Here is a 20027-nt window from a genome sequence, read left to right on the forward strand (position 1 = left end):
AACTCAGTGAAGTCAGCTCAAAAAATTTTACTGTCTTAAAATTAAATCAAGCTCTCTTGAAGGAGTGTTAAAACTGTGTCTTTTGAGTCCCATACAACTTTGTCACGGCCATCCCTCATGCCAGGGTTTTGGCAGCAGGCTGTGCTGATATAAGGGATGCTGGGTAACTTCACAAATGCTGGGTAACCTTAAGTCCTGCCTGAGGTGTGACACAGCTGGGTGTCCCTGGGTTCCAACTGCACACCCAGGCCATTACTACCTCTTCTCTCTGAGGAGTCATCTCCTGCTATGACAAAAACTGGATAGTTGATCAGGTCTTTGTTTAGATGCTTTCGGTTACAACTGTATGGCTTATGAGTCTTTAACCTTCTTCTATGCCAGATTTCAAAATTCAGTATTGGATATTACTCTTTATTTTTAAAGAGCTTGTATATCTTTTTGAATACAGGCTGTATGTGGAGTCTGCGCTTGGAATTGAGAGAAGTAGGAAAGCAAAGATCACTGCTAGAACTCAAGGGTGACTGACAGCGTATCTCTAAATTGCCCATCCTCAAAAGGGGACAAAAAAAAATCTTATCTGGGAAGAGATCAAGCCAGGAAATGGGCTAGGTGACCTGCAGAGTTCCTTTCCAACCTAATTTACTGTGTGATTCTATGAAATCTTAGTTGTAAATGGGATGCATTAAACAGCAGCTCAATTCACTCGTATCTTTATGGCAAACAAGGATATATTTGTGGTGAATAAATCTAATCACAGTGTGAGCCCATAGGGAACCTGACCACAAAAGCTGTGAGGCTGTTCAGTCATCATGTAAGACCACAGGGAAACCAGATGTACCAGGATTCTCCCACTGCGTCTAGTGAAACTCAATCCCCAAGGCATTAAAAGGTTATGGAAAAAAGGGAGCAAATACAGCATATGTACAATAATCCTCTTTTCGGAGTAGAATTTTAGAGATGGGCTTATGGGGCTAGTGCTGTACTCCAAATGGAATTCAGTGCTTCAGTTCAAAGCCTCAAATGTGAATTACCTCAACTCCTGACAAATTCAGCATTTCAAAAATATTAAGATTTGACAGCCTAAAAAAAAGACTCTGTTGCACATGGTGTTCACATTGCATCACTGGGAGGTTTGGACAAGGTCAAAGACAAAATGCAGGTTTGGATGCAGCAGCTAAGTCAATAAGATTGAGGGCTTCCTATCTTTTGACCCATTGAACACCTTGCAACAGATGGTGCCCAGGGGGAACTACAGCCACATTAGGCTCCAGCCCCATCTGATTCGTTATGAAAAAATTAGCTAAATTATTTATTTGGTTAACTGAACGCCAAATTTTCATGTGGTTAAGAAAAAGCTTGAAGTTGCTGAAATCAGTACAGTCATCCTGATTTAAATTCATTTTGAACAGCAATCACAAGAGGCTTCATTCTGACCTTGCACCAGCCTTTACACTTCTGTGTAATGCAGTAGAATTATTCTTGATTTCCATTTATGTGAAAATCTAAATTGGTTCTTAAAATAGATGCTGTCTTTTTTTTTTCTCTCTCAGTCTGCTACCAGTAAATTATTTGACCTACATCTTAATAAATATTGGAAAAAAATGTTCTCCCCACTCCTATTCTACAAATACATTTCAGAACTCATATATTCAATTTATACTCCATTGGTTTTCCCCCAAGATTTATCACTCAAGGAAAAGGGAAACCCACAGGACAGCCCACTCTCAAGGACGCCAGACTAATATAAAATGCCTGTTCACTCACTTTTAATGCATGTGTGCTACACACGCCTGATGTACATCAGCTTATGTTTCTGCCTTGTTTCTCCTCTATCATTTCAGTAGTAAGACAAATCAGTTTTGTCTCTATGTCAAACAGTTCTCCACGAGCTCCCACCACCTAGCCTGCATAAGGTTCTTTGTACTGAATGAGAAGTGCTTTGGAAATCTTCTTTTTCTATGCAGAAGTAGTAAGCAAATCCCAGTAAAAAAGATTATATGTTCAATTTCAGAAGGACCAACAAGTAAATTATTATAGCTGTAATTTAAAGATGTAAAGCACTCAAAATCTGAATGTTCATGAGTTTTGCCAGAAGTTTCTTTGCTTAACTCCCTATAGACTTGATGGGAAATAACCATGAAAATCCCTTCTGCTTCCAAAGGAGTACTTACTGACCTTCCACTGCTGAATGAACAGCATGTGATCACTTTATGCACACCACCAAAATAAACTGAGTGTATTCGAAGTGAATTCCCAATTATCTGAAACTGGCCGTACTTATTAGATGTCAGTTTGCTGCCTTAATATATCACAGTGACATCTGTCTTAATGCAGGACAACAAAAATTGATGGATTCACTGCAAAATACATGTTTGCAAAGCAAATGTCATAAAAGAAAGGTGAAAGGCACTGACAAATAGACCTTAAATACACTCTCATCCGTGTAGTAGCAGCTGAGCTATTTGTTCAGAAGGATTTCCACATCCTCTCACAGGACTGAGGTTTCATCTTTTCTTTATCCGCTGTGGAAAAAACACCTTCTTGTCCTATGTTTGCAGCAGCTACATTCATTTTGTCATGAAGAAATGAAAACTAAGGAAGTAGACTTCATGAGGGAAGGACTGCTTTTTTCCCTTGTTGAACGATTTGATCCCTACCACCAGCTTATAGTAACTATTTCTGGTCTCATTACCAAGATGGAGAAATGTGCAGGTTATATAGAACTAGGACATTTGCAATGTGTTTTATAAGTACTTATGTTTCTCTAAACTTACACAGAAATAAAGGCATGTAAACTACACCGGTTCAAAAATCTCCTTCAAGGATCTTCTCACTGAACAAACCAGAACAAATCTTTCACCATCCATCCCCTGGCGCAGACACTTCAGAAATTCTTTCTTAAAACTGCTAGATCATGCAGTTTTATTCACATTACAGCATATCTAAGCTTTAAGACATGATCCTGATTCAAGGTCTACTAGACCTGCATCTCCTTCTTCCTTTTAACACTTAGAAACCCCGTGTTCAAATCTCAGCATATTCTTAGTACTAAGAAGTACTAAGTACTAATATTCTTAGTACTTAGTCATTATTCATCTTTTTTATATTGTTCAATTTCAGAAATCTCTAGGCGTGATTTAAGACACATTTTTACAATAAAAAGAGGCATTTAGCATTGTTTTGAAATGTGCCTTACTCTATCTATTCATTAGGGGCCATATTTGAATATCTGTATCCCCTGTTTAGCGTCAAAAAAACACTTCACCTTTAAATTTTTTTGATATAAGCAGGTCCAGAATTTTACTCTGAGACTGCAAAGTAAAACAAAAGTCTGAAAGTTTCAAACTAAGGCTGTAACTATAGCTCTCTTCTCCTCATCCCTGTATCTACCCAAAGCTATCCCAACTCCTTTATATAACTCACCCAAAGTGGTCAAAAATTCACTTAAATCTAGCCTTGTGTTTCCACAAAATCTATCTACTCAATTGTCTCTGGCTGCTTGTGACAGCAGAAAAACACTTACTACATTTCTACAACACACTTTTTCTTCTCATTTCTGTCTCATTCCAGTCTGGCCATTAGGCTACCTTCTTCCTAACTTTTCTTTCTCTGTCAGCATCACCAGGTTTCCTCAGGATGTGGTCAACATTTTAGTAACTAATCCACTTTGGCAAATAAATCATTCTGAGCAATTGCTAACTTTTTGTCTGAGAATCTTCCATTTGACTTCAGGTTGTCGGCATTTCATTCAGGAACAGCATTTCATGATGTTCCATGGTTGGCCCTTTGAAAATTCAATACACCAAAAAGCTTGGGAAAAAAAACCTGTTCTCTTTTCAGTACAGAGTGTGCAGGTTGAAACAGAGATGTCTGGAAAACCCATGATATCAAAGAGAATTCGTAAGTTCTACATAAATTCCTCAAATTGCCACAGTTTTGTTATGCATGCATATTTATGAGGAGATATTATACATAATAGAGATATACAGTATATCAACTAAATGTTCTGTTAGTTTTTGAAGCATAACATTAATACCAAAGGCAGCACAGAACTACCCAACAGGTGTCTTCCTTGGCTGCGTCCTGTACTGTAAGGAGCTGGTACGTTCACTCATCAAAGGAAACAAGTGCTTTTATGTTCAGGCACACATCCCAGATTAGGAAAAGCAGATCACAAGTATTTAGATCTCTTATTTCCACATTTTATTTTAATAATCAAGAGTGAATAAGTTCACTGAACTTCAAAAAAAAATATGAGTATGTATCAGAATCTCTGCAATCCAGATGTGAGATGGAGGACAACCTATGTGTCTTCCTCCCAGAAAAAGTCCTTAGAAGAGTCCCATCTGCCTGTTCAAGTAAGGAGCAGCAGCAGCAGCACTGAGGCCAGAGCACATACAAATGCTGCAAGAAGCCCATCTTCTGCATCAACACTTAGCACCAGGAACTCCAATTCTGGAACACATGATTTTATATCAATTCTGGATTCTCTGAATGTAAAAATAGAAGGGCAATGGCACTGCAAAACAAAACAAAACAAGAAAGAAGTGAAAAGAGAAATTAATTATTGCGTCCACTGAATAGGACACTTGCCTCTAACAGTAAGATTTAGGTCTTGGCTGCTGCTCCATGGCCTGACCTGATGCAGTCAAGCAGAAAACAGAATGAAAACATCACTAAACAATTCAGGTAGCAGGGATCAGATCCCATGTGTTTCTCCTGCCAGCTGAGTGTCTTATTTAGTGCAGCACAATATCCTGTTGCTGCTCTGTTTTTTACTCTTTTCTTTAAATACCATTAGACATTCAAACATTGCCTAATTATATGCAAATACCAGTCCAATTAAGGACCAGATCTTGCCATTGCTAACATTAGGCTAATTAGTTCTGTAGGTGACATTTCAATAAAACATTCATTCTTTCATACCGCCATGAAATAGGCAATTCAGTAATAACTTTGGATTTAAAATTCCATTACAGAACTGCAATCATGCAGTTCTTCCTACTGTACCATCACAGTGCTGCTCTAATAGTATCTGCAGAAATCAACTCGACTTCTTACAGATGACCTACCTTTACTGAGATAGGCTGTTTCCTGCATCTGCACCATAAGTGTCTTAACACTTCCAGACTTCCCTACTTCCAGTACATAAAGGGGACTACAGGAAAGATGCAGAAAGAATGTAATGATAGGAAAAGGGGTAATGGTTTGTAATGGTTTAAACTGAAAGAAGGAATATTTAGATCAGATATTAGGAAGAAATTCTTTACTCTGAGGGTGGTGAGGCACAGGAACAGGTTGCCCAGAGATGATGTGAGTGCCCCATTCCTGGAAGTATTCAAAACCAGGGTGCAATGAGATCTGTGCAGCCTAATCTAGTGGAAGGTGACCCTGCCCATAGCAGTGGGGTTGGAACAAGATGGTGTTTAAGGTCCTTTCCAATCCAAACCGTTCTATGATTCTATAACATAGAATGGCTTCTCCATATTCTACCTATAAATGAGAACATTTCATATTTAATAACCAATAAACTTACGGAAGGAAACCACGCCACTAGGCTTTAGCTGCCAAAGTTGCATTAAACAGGTAGCAGCTGAGGTGACATGCAAGTACTCAGGAGTATTTCCACATTCTAGATTGTAAAACCTGAAGATCAGAAGTAGGAGGTATATTCATGCTAAATACTCACAAAGCCAGCACTCACTTCCCATGCCAGATGTTACAGACTTGACTTTCCACTGTTTAAATCCTAAGCATTCAAAGCAATTATCATTCAGGATAATATATTATTTTTAACCATTGTTTTGGAGTTTTTTTGATTGGTTGTTTGGTTGTGGGTTTTTGTTTTGTTTTTTTCAGAGCTTTGAATCAATTCAAAGTCTTTATACTGTACATGTCAGTATTCAAATAGAAACAATAAATTAGTAGGAAGTTTAATGCCTAGCTGTGAACCGACCATATCAGCAAAAATAAGTATTTCTAACACTGACATTGTTAATTTTTGTCCCTGAGCATGGCCTAAAATTTCTCTGAAAGCTGTCAGTGACAGTTATCCTACTTTATCCTATTATTTTTAAATCCCTTTCTCAGTATATTGCTAGAAATAGCAAATGCTATTGCCAAATAGTGTCTGTAATCCGACAACATGATGTCCATTCATGCTTCACCTCTAGCCTAACCTTAAAGATGGCAGAAGATTGGAGATCTGATACTCTCAACTCTGCAAAAAGGGATTGAGATATATCGCTGTACACAAACAGTCCTGCAAATAGTTCTTTGAGCACTAGAAGAAATGGAGCAGTCACTGTGCAACAGAAGCCAGGGGGAGCTCAGCAGTGTGACTATTAATCAGTTTGATATCAGACTAATGATTATCTTCAGTCTATCACAGAACCAGCAAGGTCTTTGGTTCTACTAGCACGGTGTCTGCAGAGGCTGCACATCTGTGCATAACCAAGCCTGGTCACAGAGTTTGAATTAGAAAGGGATGTCCCTAGGTTGTTCTGAGAATACAAGTGGGAAGAAGGTAAACTCCATGGCAACCTGCCAACACCTACATTCACAAAACTTCAGAGACCTCACATGGCTCTGAGATCATGTACCTTACTTCACTAAAACTTCACTGCAGGCTCAGTGAAAAGGAGGAAATGTGCATAAATTTACTTAGTCATTATATAGCTTCATGATAGAAAGTATATGAAAAATAATGAACTATAATCACTCTCTCATTAGGTCCCAACCACTTCCTAATTATCTCCAGTGAGCCACCAGCCCAAAAGGAGATGGGATAGAATAGCTTTACATAACTGGTATAGCGACATGCATTGCAAACACGAGGCTTTCTGCACTTTGTACTGAGTGCATAAAAATGCTGGACAGAGCGCAGCTGGAAGAAGTCATCCTTCCCTCACCTCTCAAGCATTTTTAGGTTCCTCTCTCAAGGCAAGCAATCTTTCTGTACTGTCACCAGCCCTATTCATTTTGCTCCACAGTGTTCCAGTGGCATCTGTAATGGTGATTAAAAAAAAAAAGGGCTCTTGAATGCTGATTGGCACTGCTAATGACCATGACACTGCAGAACTGCTGTGCGTTTCAGCAGTGGCTGGCTTATTTTGAGTCTTGACTTTCCATTTAGCAAAGTAAACCAAGAGCATGACATAGCCTCTGAGTAAGCATTTTACTGATACACAAGTGTTAAAATAGCAGAAACCAAAGGACCATCAAGCATAATACCTCGGAAGGGGTGAGATAGGCAAAACAAAAACCAAACACTTCTTTTGTTTAAAAAAGAAAATCTACATGCTTTTGTCAAACATTGGTTTCTACAGCTAGTAGACTGCACTTCTAAATTCACTGTAACTGATTTTCACACTGAATACACATACCCAGCTTTCTATGTTAATGGTCATGTGGTGCTGACTTGCATTGGCTAGAAATCTTACCTGGACTGAGGACACCTCCCTCTTACCTACACAAGATCAGAAGGGTGGCAGAAAGTAACATCTGTAAGAGCAGGCAGAAGGGAGGCCAGGGCTGCTCAGGCTGCTCATAGCATGGCCTTGGGTCAGCTCTCCCACTTCCTTTCCAGAATTCTGAATCCGAAAGTCTCTGCTGGTTTCACACCACGTTGCTTTTGTTCTACAGGTAAGGTGCATGCAAAAGTCACACCACTCACCTAGGGTGACTTAGTCATGAGTTCATAACCATGCTTAGCACTGGTCCTTTCCACTACTTTGGCTGCTGAATTGTACCACTGTGATGACTTCATACAACTGTATGTCATGCACAGGAAAAATATATGAGCACAAGGAATGCATTTACAGTAGTTGCAAGATGCACTGCAATATAGCTTACAATAAATATGTACAATTAATTGGATTAATTAAACTTCAGATGAAAATACATTAAATACATAAGTCGTCACTTCTGTGAGACTATCCCCAGTGTCTGTACATGTGCTTCAACAAATCCTATCTGCGTTTGTAAGAAAGGGTATTTTATTTCTGGCAAGGCAGAAAGAAGAAAGTTTTTTCCTCCCATTCCACATTCAATTAACAAAATATCAATGGAATTTCTGGCACGTGAGGAGAGCAGACGGATAGTAGACAGCACAAACTTCAGTAAGCTTGGCCCACATTCTCTTAAAGTATTGAGAGGTTCATCCTCCTCCCCAGGAATACAAGGAATAACAAGTGTTCTCCCAAGGTCAGCAGCTCAGGACCTCACAGAGGACTACGCTGCTGCTCATACTAACTAAAAACTGTTGATGGAATGAGAATTTTAATACTGCCCACTAACAAAACTGCAAGTGCAGTATTATTCACATTAAAAAAAAAAATGATACATGGGTCCACAAAATAGTGTTTACTCTCTGTTTTGCTATTTTTTTTAATTTGAGCTGAAGAAGTTATTCAAAAATTTAATTTAAAATATGACATTATTTATATGTACAATTTATGAGGAACCCAAGATGGCAATATCAGACAAATATTCTCAACCATTCAAAAATATTATCTTAACAAATCTATCTGCTTGGAATGACTCCTTCAGCTACTATAAAGTTCCTTTTATTATTTTTATACCTGTGCAAACGCATAGATCACTCTGAAAGTAATGCCTCCTCTTTATATCCATGGAAACTACAACAGATACAAAGAGCACAATAACACCATTTGACAGAGAAAATTCTCAGCTACAAAACACTGTTTTTCAACACTGCCACCACCATTAGCTGTTCATTTTCAGCAGCGATGAACAAGAGCCTGCATGCTGCACTCCTAAACATCTGCATCAGTGGAGCTGACCCACTGCCACTGCCACCACAGCTGAAACGCACCACCCACTGCCTCACTGTGCTCACATCCACCGGCTGCTCTCCACAAACATTCAGCAAGCATGGATGAAAGTCAGTGGGTGCCGTTTTTTCCTCATGGAGGAATTCAGTGACACAGCGTTGCTTCATAACACTTCCACACCAGGTGCCATTTTGTCAGACTGCCCCTCTGCTGCCATCTGTTGCAGGGCAACAACAGGATACTGGCGGGAGGTTCAGTCTCTACTGCCAACATCCGCCTCTGATGTCATGGGCCAACATCATAAAATAGGAGGCTTTACTTTCTGAGAAGCCTTGTAAATCACTGATTTGCATAACTGTGGATGTGAGTATTTGTATCCTTGATCTGTTTTTACTGCCACTCCACCCTGGCTATGAAAATAATTTAACTCTTTGGTACAGGACAGCACACATATGGTGCACAAACCACAAAGGCAGCATGAACCTCTCTCTCTCTCTAAATCACATACATACAACAAGGCCAACTTTTACTTCCTTTACTTGCTCGCACAAATAAAGTAGCAGTGCAAATTCATACAGGTAATTATTTATGGACAAGGTTAAGTTCATTTGCATTTCTGACTATCTGATAGAAGTGAAGTCAAGTCCATACTACCTAAATTGCATGAAAAATGCCACTATAATACTTACTTAGTAGTGTATTTATGAAAGCTAGATGCAAAAGATGTGTGTTCCATCTCTCAAATATAGTTCTAATGAAAAGAAAAAAAAAAAAAGCCTTAAAAAGTGTTTAGAAGCCTGGGAATATAGATAAATATCTAATGGGATTTTCAGAAACATAGTGGTTTCTTTCCATTACAGTCACACAAAGAAGATATTTCCTTCTAAAGACCTTCTGTATTTTCAGAAGATAACCTTTTGTATATTTGCCCTTAAATCTTTATTTATCCCTATGTAAATATGCAACACAGATCAATTTTCAAGAACAAAAATTAAGTTTCAGAGGGCACTTTTGAAACAGTTTTAAAATATGCCATTCAACACCTCTGGGAAACATTTAAAAAACAACTGGATCTGCCTAAAAATTAATAAAAATAAATTGCAATAATTATCCATAGGAATTGTTCTTGATAGTCATATGAATGCAGTTTTGCTATAGGAGAAAATAGGCATCATCGAGAGGGAGACCACTTCAGACATCTTCAGCATGGGGGGAAATTTATGTCTGTGCTCAGAGCCATCCACGAGCCAGACACTACCAACACTGTCTTTACTCTGCAAACACTTTACAAAGCACGGGAACCAAATATATTGCAGGTGAGATTCTCCACTGTGCAGGGGTCTTTCACAGGTCTCCGTATTACATAAGTCCTACTTAAATACTATTCTAAAGTTGCACAAATCTATGGCACTGGCATGAAATTTCCCTTGGAAGAATTCCTTGAGCCCTTTGAAAAGGATGTACTTTGATAGCATCTATCACAGTCTCTTAAGCAATACATAAATCTTCTGCTGGCCTCTGCACTGAGGTGGGTACACCTTGCAGAGTATCTCTCCTGTTCTGAAGAAATGTCACAAAATCCTACAGTGCTTTACAGTTTGCACTTAGCAGACTGAACAGACATTACATACTGCCAAATTTCCAAACCACCAGTAAACACATTAGTTTCTGAAATAATCAAGAGAGCAGAGGCATGAATATTTTACAGGTTAGCTACTCACACCGTCTGGCCCTAGACTTGAAATCCTGATTCCGCTGAAACTGGTGAGAGTTGTTACTGACAATGGTGAGGCCAATATCTCACTCCATCTTTTCAACTGATAGTCACTTGTCATCACTAGCCTGTGCTCCAGCCCAATCTCTACCTCAGACTCCATTAGTGAGATTTCTCAGTGCCAGACTTTTCTAAAAAGTCTCTTCCATTCTTAGGAAAAAGCTCAGGACAATGAGAATTGCCTACCAAGCATGTCTAGCTTGCTTATAAATTTGATACAGGATTCCTTAAAAGAAATCAAGTGCCATGCACCCAAACTGCTGCTGTTTCTTTACAATAGTTTTCAACCATCCACCATGCAGGTTCCAGAATTCCTGATATCTAGCTGTGTGTACCTAAATAGAAACCTCATGGGAATGAGCTGCCTTGATCTCCTGCCAAAGACCAAATATTGCTAGGTATGCCTCTCCAATAAGGTGATCCTGATCTGGGAGTGGATCTAATAGGTCCAGTTCACAGCACCCAGACCCTTGTTTTTTCTCAAACACTGTCTGAAAAGAAAATTAGTTACAAACAATAATGCAGAGTAACTCACCAGTAACATTCTACTCTATGATTCTTTCTTTTTGAAAAGTTAAGTAACTATTTAAGGACAAAATGAAAGAGCTCTGTACTATAACTCTCAATAAATTTATAGTAGGTGTGCCCAAACCTGTAAATATAGGAAATATTTTTGGCTCTCATAGTCTTTAGGGAGTGTTCTAAATACTCTGCTATTAGCTCTCATGGGATAAGTAAATTATCCTGCTCCTGCTCTTCACTTGTACTCTGTCCTCTTCCCCTACTTTCCTGGGGAAAAGCACACTTACTTCCGTTCAGAAGGGAGGAAAAGATATTTACCTTCCCAACAGTAATTGTTTCTTTCCTCTGAGATACTGAGATGGCACACAGGTTCTTTTTCTTGCCCTTAACATTGCTGCCCTTAAACTGAGGAATGGGCCACTACTCTGAGTTCCCGATCCATTCTTGTTGCAAAGCTCCAAGAAATTCTGCCTGGCTACCCTAATCATAGAATCATAGAATCATAAAATGGCCTGTGTTGAAAAGGACCACAATGATCATCTAGTTTCAGGCCCCCTGCTATCTGCAGGGTTGCCAACCACCAGATCAGGCTGCCCAGAGCAATCATCTCACTTTGCAAGAAAGGCTTCCTCACTATTCTTTTTCTGTACCTTTCCATTCTCTAGAACTGTTATTCTGAAGAACAACTCAGAACAGATCTCTACATCTGTCCCTGGAAACTACTGCATGACACCTTTTTTGGAATGATGACAATGACAATAATGTCATATTGTTTATTCCTAAATACAAATCCTAAATTAAGAGTCTACAAATAGGCTCTGGCTGTGAACATACTATAACTGTCCTGTAATAGATATGATCAACGTGCTCCCTAATCCGTAAAACTTAAAAAGTGTTTAATTTTTAAAGCATTCAGAGAATTCTTTGCTGTATTAAAAAGACCGTTCTTACCAGCTTGGTAGTCATTTTCTTGTTCTTCACATTTTAACTTTGAGAATGACTATAAAAGTCATGGTAGATGTAGCTTTGTGTGCACATATTTAACAACAGGAGTAGCTGGAAAACAGCTGTAAAAATCTTTGTAAAAGGGAAATTAACCCCAAAGATGAGCCACCAACCCAACTTCACATTGATTACATTCATGGAAAAAAAAGAAAAAAATATGTGGTAACTGAACTCTGTTGAGTTTTCTGCTCAAGAAAAAGACATGCGTGAAACACCGCAACTTTTTGTTTTAAATAACTGAATTGTCCTGTGCCTGCAGATCTTCGGGCCTAACCACACTGTGACTGAAACCAATCTTGTGGTTTGGCCCTTAATTAAAATAATTTTTAGATAGTGACAAGAAGAACCTGAACTTTGACAGCAGCTTTAAAAATACTTGTTGTCTACTAAGGGTCTCAAAGACATGACGCACATTATGAAGCACTCCCACAGGTCTATTCCCCTGAATAACCCATTTTAACACAACTGGAAGATTCCAGTGGGAAAGTTATAAGGAATAGCTGAGGAAACTGGAAGATTCCAGTGGGAAAGTTATAAGGAATGGCTGAGGAAACGGGGATTGTTCAGTCTGGAGAAGAGGTGGCTCAGGGAAGACCTTATTGATCTCTACAGCTCCCTGAAAGGACGTTACTGTCAGGTGGGGGCCAGTCTCTCTTCCCAAGTAACAGCGATAGGATGAAAGCTAATGGCTTTAATTTGCACCAGGAAAGGTTCAGGCTGGATCTTAGGGGAAACAACTTCTCAGGAGTGGTGAGGCATTGGCACAGGCTGCCCAGGGAGGTGGTGGAGGCACCATCCCTGGAGGTGTTCAAGAATTGTGGAGGTATGGCACTGAGGGACACGGTTAGAGGTGGGTATGTGTTGGTGGTTGGACTACATGGTCTTAGTGGCCTTTTCCAGCCTTAATGACTCTATGATTCTAAGTTCCTCAGGACCCCAATCTCCCTATCCAAAAGAAGCTCCACAACCTCTTTCAAGCCAAAACAAATTATATTGGGTGCAGCTCCCTTTTAAATGTTATTTTTCTTGGATAAACTCCCATGCAGCCTAAAGGGGCAGGAGGGCTGAGGGACAGGCTCTTGCAAGGGTTTATTTTTTCCCCAAACCCTTCCCATTTTCTTCAGGTTGACGGATAGTGGCACCCCCACACGGCTTCGACCACCGGCTGACAGCGTTTAGGCCGCACCCGCCTCGGGTCCCGCCGGCTCCGTCCGGTGACAACACCGGCCCGCTGGGCACCGGGCCCCGGCCCATCGAGTCACCCCTCCGCCCGGCCCGCGCGAGGGGAGCGCTGGCCCCGCTGGGGCAGAGCGGGTTGACACGAGCGCTCGGCTCCGCCGCCATGCAACGCGCTGGCATTTCTGCGCTGTTGTGCCTGAATTTTGCGAAAGGCGCTTTGCCGGCGGCGGAGTGGGAAGACTCGGGGGAAGCGCAGCGCCCTGACGACCTCGCAGCCAATACGCCTTCCCCGAACCGCGGCGGTTTCAGGGACCCCCCGCTCGGAGGCCGGCGGGCAGGCATCCCCGGGCGGGGACGGGGCAGGGACCGCCGGCGGCGGGATCCGAGCTGGCGACAGCCGCGCAGTGGCCGCTTCCTCGCCCCCGTTTCCAGCGAAAGGGGCGGGAGGGGGAGTTCAAAGGCATAAACAAGGAGTGCAGGACCAAATTCCTCCCCCTCCCTCTCCTCTAACGGGCTCGGCGATAAATCCGGCTCGGCTATGCTTCGCGATGGGGACGTGCCGCCGCCTTCCCCTCGCTGAGGCGGGGGCCTCGTTCCCCTCCCCGCGGAGACGGCGGCTGCCGCGCCCCCGGCGGGCGAGCGGACGCCGCTGAGGCGCCGTGCCCCCGGCCAGCCCGCCGCCGCCGCGGTACGGGGGGGACCGTGCCGCTGCGACAGGGGAGGACGGGGCTCGGCGCGGGGAGGAGGCGCTGCGAGCATGCGCCGGGCGAGCCGCTGACTGGGCGCTCCGTCAGGGTACCGAGGCAAAGGAAAAAAGAAAGAAAGAAAGAAAAAGGGATGAGGGGAAGGAGGATGAGCGACGGCGGAGGGAAGCGAGGAGGGTTTTAAAGGAGGCCGGCGGGATCCCGCGGGAAGGAGCGGCTGTGGCACGCGGGGCTCTCCGGCACCAACAGGTAGGAAGGAGGAAGGGCTGGAGCGGGGCTGCCGCAGCCGCGGGTGCGTGCGGGGAGCGCTCCGCGATGGCAGCGGACAAAGCGCGGGGCGCGCTGCCCGGCCCCGCCGCGGGGCTCCCGCAGGGCTCCGGCTGCGGCTGGCGGGCGGCGGCTGCGGGCGGCGCGGCGCGGCCCTGCATGGCCGTGGGCGGGGGTGCGCGGTGTGTGCGGTGCGTGCGGTGTCCGTGTGCGCGGAGGCAGGGCCGCGCGGCGGGGACAGCTCCGCGGAGGAGGGGAAGCGGCGGGGCCGGCGGGAGGGGGAGGGGGAGCCTGATTTCATGGTTTTAAAACGATGCCATGATCTGATCGGCGTCTGTTTACACGGCGGCGATCGGGCTCTTTCGCGGACGGTAAGAACGGAAGGATCTTGCCGGGGATTCAGCGGGAATAGGCTTTGCACGCCCGAGGTGGCGGAGCGGCGCTCGGTGCGGGCGGCGGGCAGCCCGGGGCTGCTGCGGGGCTCTGTCCCCGGCGCGGGGGGAGGAAAAAAACAACGGCGGCACAGCGGCAGGCAGAGCCCTTCCATTTATTTCGTTTTGCTGCATGAAATGTGCCCCGGTGCGCTCTCCGGGAGGATTAGCGGGCGTCGTGGAGCCCCGATTAGCGGGAAATAATAACAATAATAATAAAAGATGCAGTCGATGTACGATATGTTTATTTAAGCATAACCCAAAGCAGCCCTCCCCGAAGGATGGGCATTATGTCTTGGGTGTGATGCCTGTTTTGTCTCGGTATTTACATCGAGCGTTGCTTATTCCGAATGATGTCGAGGCTTTAAAGATTTGCATTAAAGCGGAGAGGGGGGGACCCTGAAGCACAGTGCCATCGGCTGCCTGGCGTACCTGTTTGTTTGGAAGCCGAAATGATGAAATTACGGTTTGCAGGAAGAAGGGAGGGAGATAATGAATACCGTTTCTCTTAGAATGTGCATGAACTAACACGGTGTGATTAATGTGCTTTGGTGACTCGGGTTAAAAAACATAAATTCTGCAGGGTTTCTTTGGGTGTGATCCGTATCAACACAGCAGCTGCCTCTAAAACACTGACAAATACCGTAGCCGTAAAATAAACATAGGTAATGTCAAAATACCAGCAGCCGTTGGGGATTTTTTTAAGGATGTCAGTGATTAGCTCTTGGGCTCGCAAACTGGGAATCTTTCGATTCATAAAATCTCCGAGGCTTTGACTGTAGAACGACATACGCTACCACAGCTAAGGGGCACTGGCCAGTTCTGAGACTGTAACCAGCCAGATCTGTGAAATGCCAGTGATCAAACATGCTGAACAGTATGTATGTATCTGTGAAAGCCTCGTGATTTTTAAAAACAAACAATAGTACTCAAATTTACAACTTCATTTGCTTCTCCATAAATTACCATCTTTGTTAGCACTTTCTGACATCATTTCTCGTTAACTTAAGAACTGATAGCTCGATTTTTTTTCAGATATTTTGATGGCATGACAAATCAGAACGAAGAGGATGTACTGTATGACTAGACACCAGATCAGTTCTGTTTGTGGATTACATTTTCAGTAAGATGTATGGATCTATTTTTTCCTTCTTCTTATATATAGATCATGAGACTTGACTGAGGCAATATACATATCATCCATCCATCTATGGCGAACTACAGCCATGCAGCTGACAACATTTTACAAAATCTCTCTCCTTTAACAGCTTTTCTGAAACTGACTTCACTGGGTTTCATAATAGGAGTCAGTGTGGTGGGTAACCTTCTGATCTCCATTTTGCTAGTCAAAGATAAGACCTTGCATAGAGCTCCTTACTACTTCCTGTTGGATCTTTGCTGCTCAGATATCCTCAGATCTGCAATTTGTTTCCCATTTGTTTTCACCTCTGTAAAAAATGGCTCTACTTGGACGTACGGGACTCTTACTTGCAAAGTGATTGCCTTTTTGGGGGTTTTGTCCTGCTTTCACACCGCTTTCATGTTATTCTGCATAAGCGTCACCAGATACTTAGCTATTGCCCACCACCGTTTTTATACAAAGAGGCTGACCTTCTGGACTTGTTTGGCCGTGATCTGTATGGTGTGGACTCTCTCTGTAGCCATGGCTTTCCCCCCAGTTTTAGATGTGGGCACCTACTCGTTCATTAGGGAGGAAGACCAATGCACTTTCCAGCATCGTTCCTTCAGGGCTAATGATTCTTTGGGATTTATGCTTCTTCTTGCCCTCATCCTCCTAGCCACACAGCTTGTCTACCTCAAGCTGATATTTTTTGTTCACGATCGCAGGAAAATGAAGCCAGTCCAGTTTGTTGCAGCGGTGAGCCAGAACTGGACATTTCACGGTCCCGGAGCGAGTGGTCAAGCAGCTGCTAATTGGCTGGCTGGATTTGGAAGGGGTCCCACACCGCCAACCTTGTTGGGAATCAGGCAGAACGCCAACACCACGGGCAGGAGAAGGCTACTGGTTTTAGACGAGTTCAAAATGGAGAAGAGAATCAGCAGAATGTTCTACATCATGACATTCCTCTTTCTGACCTTGTGGGGTCCCTATTTGGTAGCCTGTTACTGGAGAGTTTTTGCAAGAGGGCCTGTAGTACCGGGGGGATTTCTAACGGCCGCTGTCTGGATGAGTTTTGCCCAAGCTGGAATCAATCCTTTTGTCTGCATTTTCTCCAACAGGGAGCTGAGGCGCTGTTTCAGCACAACCCTTCTTTACTGCAGAAAATCCAGGTTACCAAGGGAACCTTACTGTGTTATATGAGGGAGCATCTGTAAATCTTTAGCCTTGTGAAACACTACCATTCTCTGCTAAGCAATTGTGGCCTGTAGCCATGTCTTGAGAAGAAAATCAAGAATGGGATGTCAGCAGTTGTAAGGATTTGGGCAACATTCTGCAGTCTTTGCAATAGCTCACCTCTAATCCTATTTTAAACCTAAACGTGTTCCTGCTGACCACTGCTGAAGGTTTGTAATTAAGAACAAAGGACTGAACTACTGCCCTGAATTTCTTTGTGTGGTTGAAATCTAGATTATGAAAGTAGCAGGTGCTAAGTATCAGTGCTAAATGCTGTGTATATCACTACATAAAATAAGACCATCAGAAACATTAGCATTGGACATCTTAATAAATTAAGTTGATATGAGGTTAATGTGTTGATAAAACTAATTTTAGACATCTGAAGACCTTTAAAACATTTCATACAATTATTGTTTTGCGAAGACTGAAAACTGGGGACTCAAGTACTGTAACTGATTAAAGATGTGCCATGCATTATTGGATTATCACACTTACAAATCTGTTTGCCTTGTGAGTAAGTTTTGGGGAGCATTCCAAAGCAGTATTTTTGTTCTCATTTACACTTCTTTTTTCTTTTCTTTTTCTTTTTCTTTTTCTTTTTTTTTTTTTCTTCCAAATATATTGCTCTTTCTAAATGCCATTTTCCTTAACAGTGAAATAATAACATTTAACTGTATTCTGTGGTTTTTGCTGATTTGGTATAAAGTTTAATAGACTCTTATTTATATTTTTTAAAAAGCTAGATATCAGTCTGTTAGGCAACGTTAATGATAATATCCAGTCATAATTGAACAGTTATAATTATACAGAATAAACACATGTTGCCTTAAAGGGTTATCTAGTATCTTCCATTTTGTTTAGCATTGAAGCAAATAAGCAAGGAAAATTGAATCAGTGACTCTGGTCAGTCATTTGGGAGTGCATGAACGATCACTTAGTCCTCTTTTTTCCTTTTTACTCCGAAGGTTCCCAAAATCAGTATGCACATCACTGGGATGATACGATTTTTTTCTAGGTGTGCCGCCCTTTCTGGTTTGTTCTGAGAAACACAGGCAGTTGATGTATGTTTATATTTTAAGACAGCTGTCATGGGGAGACCGCAGCCTTAGTATGATATCTTGCACAATTTGTGAAGCATTTATTCTACTGAAGGCACAGTCTTGTTTATATTTTCTGCACATTTTGGTGTATTGGTTGTTTTAAATTATTTAAGTTTTAACTTGTGAAAGCATATAATATGATTTCTTAGTATTTTAGAAATACATTAGAGTCTGTGAGTCTTTCCTTCTTTAAGATACAGATGTGTGGATTTCAATATAAAGTTGCATTTGCCAAAATTTACCTGTGTAGCTTGTTAATTTTCTTGGAATAAAATTTTACATTTTTCCAGTTATACAATTAACCTTTTTTTATTTTGTCTAGTGAGCTAGCATGAAGTACTGAGAATGTAGCCATTATGAATTATTATCCTTTGCAGTCACTGTATTCCCAAATTGTAAATGCATGAATGATGGGGACCACAGGATTGATAAATGATATTATCTACGGTAGCACTATTGTGTAGTTTATCATAATTACCCATCTATCTGTTTTAATATGTCAGTTATATTTAAAGTTACAACACAGTATTTGACATTAACTTCACAGTTTGATTTTGGAAAATGTGTATATTTGAAGCACAACATCACGAGTCAGTCGATCATAAAGAACGTTGATTTTTTTCTTAATTTCTGGAGCGACAAGACTAGAGGTCTTGATTCAGCATTGGTGTATCTTGTCCTTTGTTGTAGTTTTATGATCAGCAAGTTAATCTATACGTACACAAGCAGCAGTCAATAATGGAAATGCTTAAATTTGTATGATAACAGTATACAACATATGCAACAATTCAGAGAGTTGTGTCTATATGTGATCAGACAACTTGATCAAAGATTTAGTGAGCAATCTGTTTGACCTCACTTACACTTTTATACTGAGGTTGATTGGTTGAGAGGCATGGCCTAATATACTGTGTTGAAACAGAAAAAATTGCTGGAATAATGAGTCCTCATCAGTACAAGAATGTTTCAGAACATGATTTGAAACGGGACCAATAAACTTCTACCAAAAGGACTTTTTTATTACGCTGGAAAAGGCTTTGAAATTAAGGTAGTTAAGCAATTGTCAAAGATGGAAAGAGCGCATAAAAGCTGAATCGTGTGTTGAGAAAAATTCTGAAAGTTATCCCACTTAAGTTTATTAAAAGGTTGATTGGCAATAACTTCAGTCTAATTTCTATAAAATAGTAACCTTTACAAGGAACATTGATATTACATATTGTAATAAAGAAGTACATATAAATAAAGTTGTAAATAGTGTTATAGTTGTAGAAGTAGTCGGTTCTGAAAATTAGCCAGAAAACAATGACATTTCAAGAGCTGCATATTTGGGGCCTGGCCTAACTCCTAATAAAGTCAGTTGGTGTTTTCCCATTAACTTCATTTGGAGCAGAAGCAGGCCCTAACGTTTCTATAGTACTGTGCTTCTGAAATACTAAGAAGGCTGTGTTTACTATGCAGTGGGAAAAAAAAAAAATTAAAATTATTTCCCTGGAAGTTTTGCAAGCAGTAACTGATGTAAATTAAAATAATAAACAGTAAACAAGTCTGAAAGCAAATATTTTGCTAAATGTTTTTCTTTTGATATCAACATAATTCCTTTGACTAACTGAAAGATACGCAAGTGTGTTACTACCTGACAGAGAAGTGCTGTAAGTGATTTTTTATATGTTTCCAGAACAAGTCTTGTGTAAGATGTAATTCCTTTTATTCTCTCCAGTGTTAAAAGAACAAGGGGATGTGCAGAGAAGTTAAGTGACAACATACGAAGTAACATTTCATACAGAGTTATTACTCATTGGAACTCACTGGCAAAGGATGTCGAGTAGTTGAGAGGTTCCTACAAGAGTTACACATATATGTGAACCAAAGCAGTAGTTGCAGATGTTGACAT

General features: G+C 41.6%; 1 protein-coding gene across 1 annotated transcript; it reads left to right on the plus strand.

Annotated features, from left to right (window-relative positions):
• The first annotated feature begins 13423 nt into the window (after positions 1-13423).
• Positions 13424-19616, plus strand: GPR85 (G protein-coupled receptor 85). Its single transcript, XM_085219334.1, has 2 exons — positions 13424-14228; positions 15713-19616. The coding sequence occupies exon 2, from the start codon at positions 15888-15890 to the stop codon at positions 16998-17000; it is 1113 nt and encodes a 370-aa protein (XP_085075460.1). The 5' UTR covers positions 13424-14228; positions 15713-15887; the 3' UTR covers positions 17001-19616.
• Positions 19617-20027: the final 411 nt, after the last annotated feature.

This window comes from Meleagris gallopavo, chromosome 1 (assembly GCF_905368555.1).
Source record: "Meleagris gallopavo chromosome 1, MGAL_WU_HG_1.1, whole genome shotgun sequence".
NCBI lineage: Eukaryota > Metazoa > Chordata > Aves > Galliformes > Phasianidae > Meleagris > Meleagris gallopavo.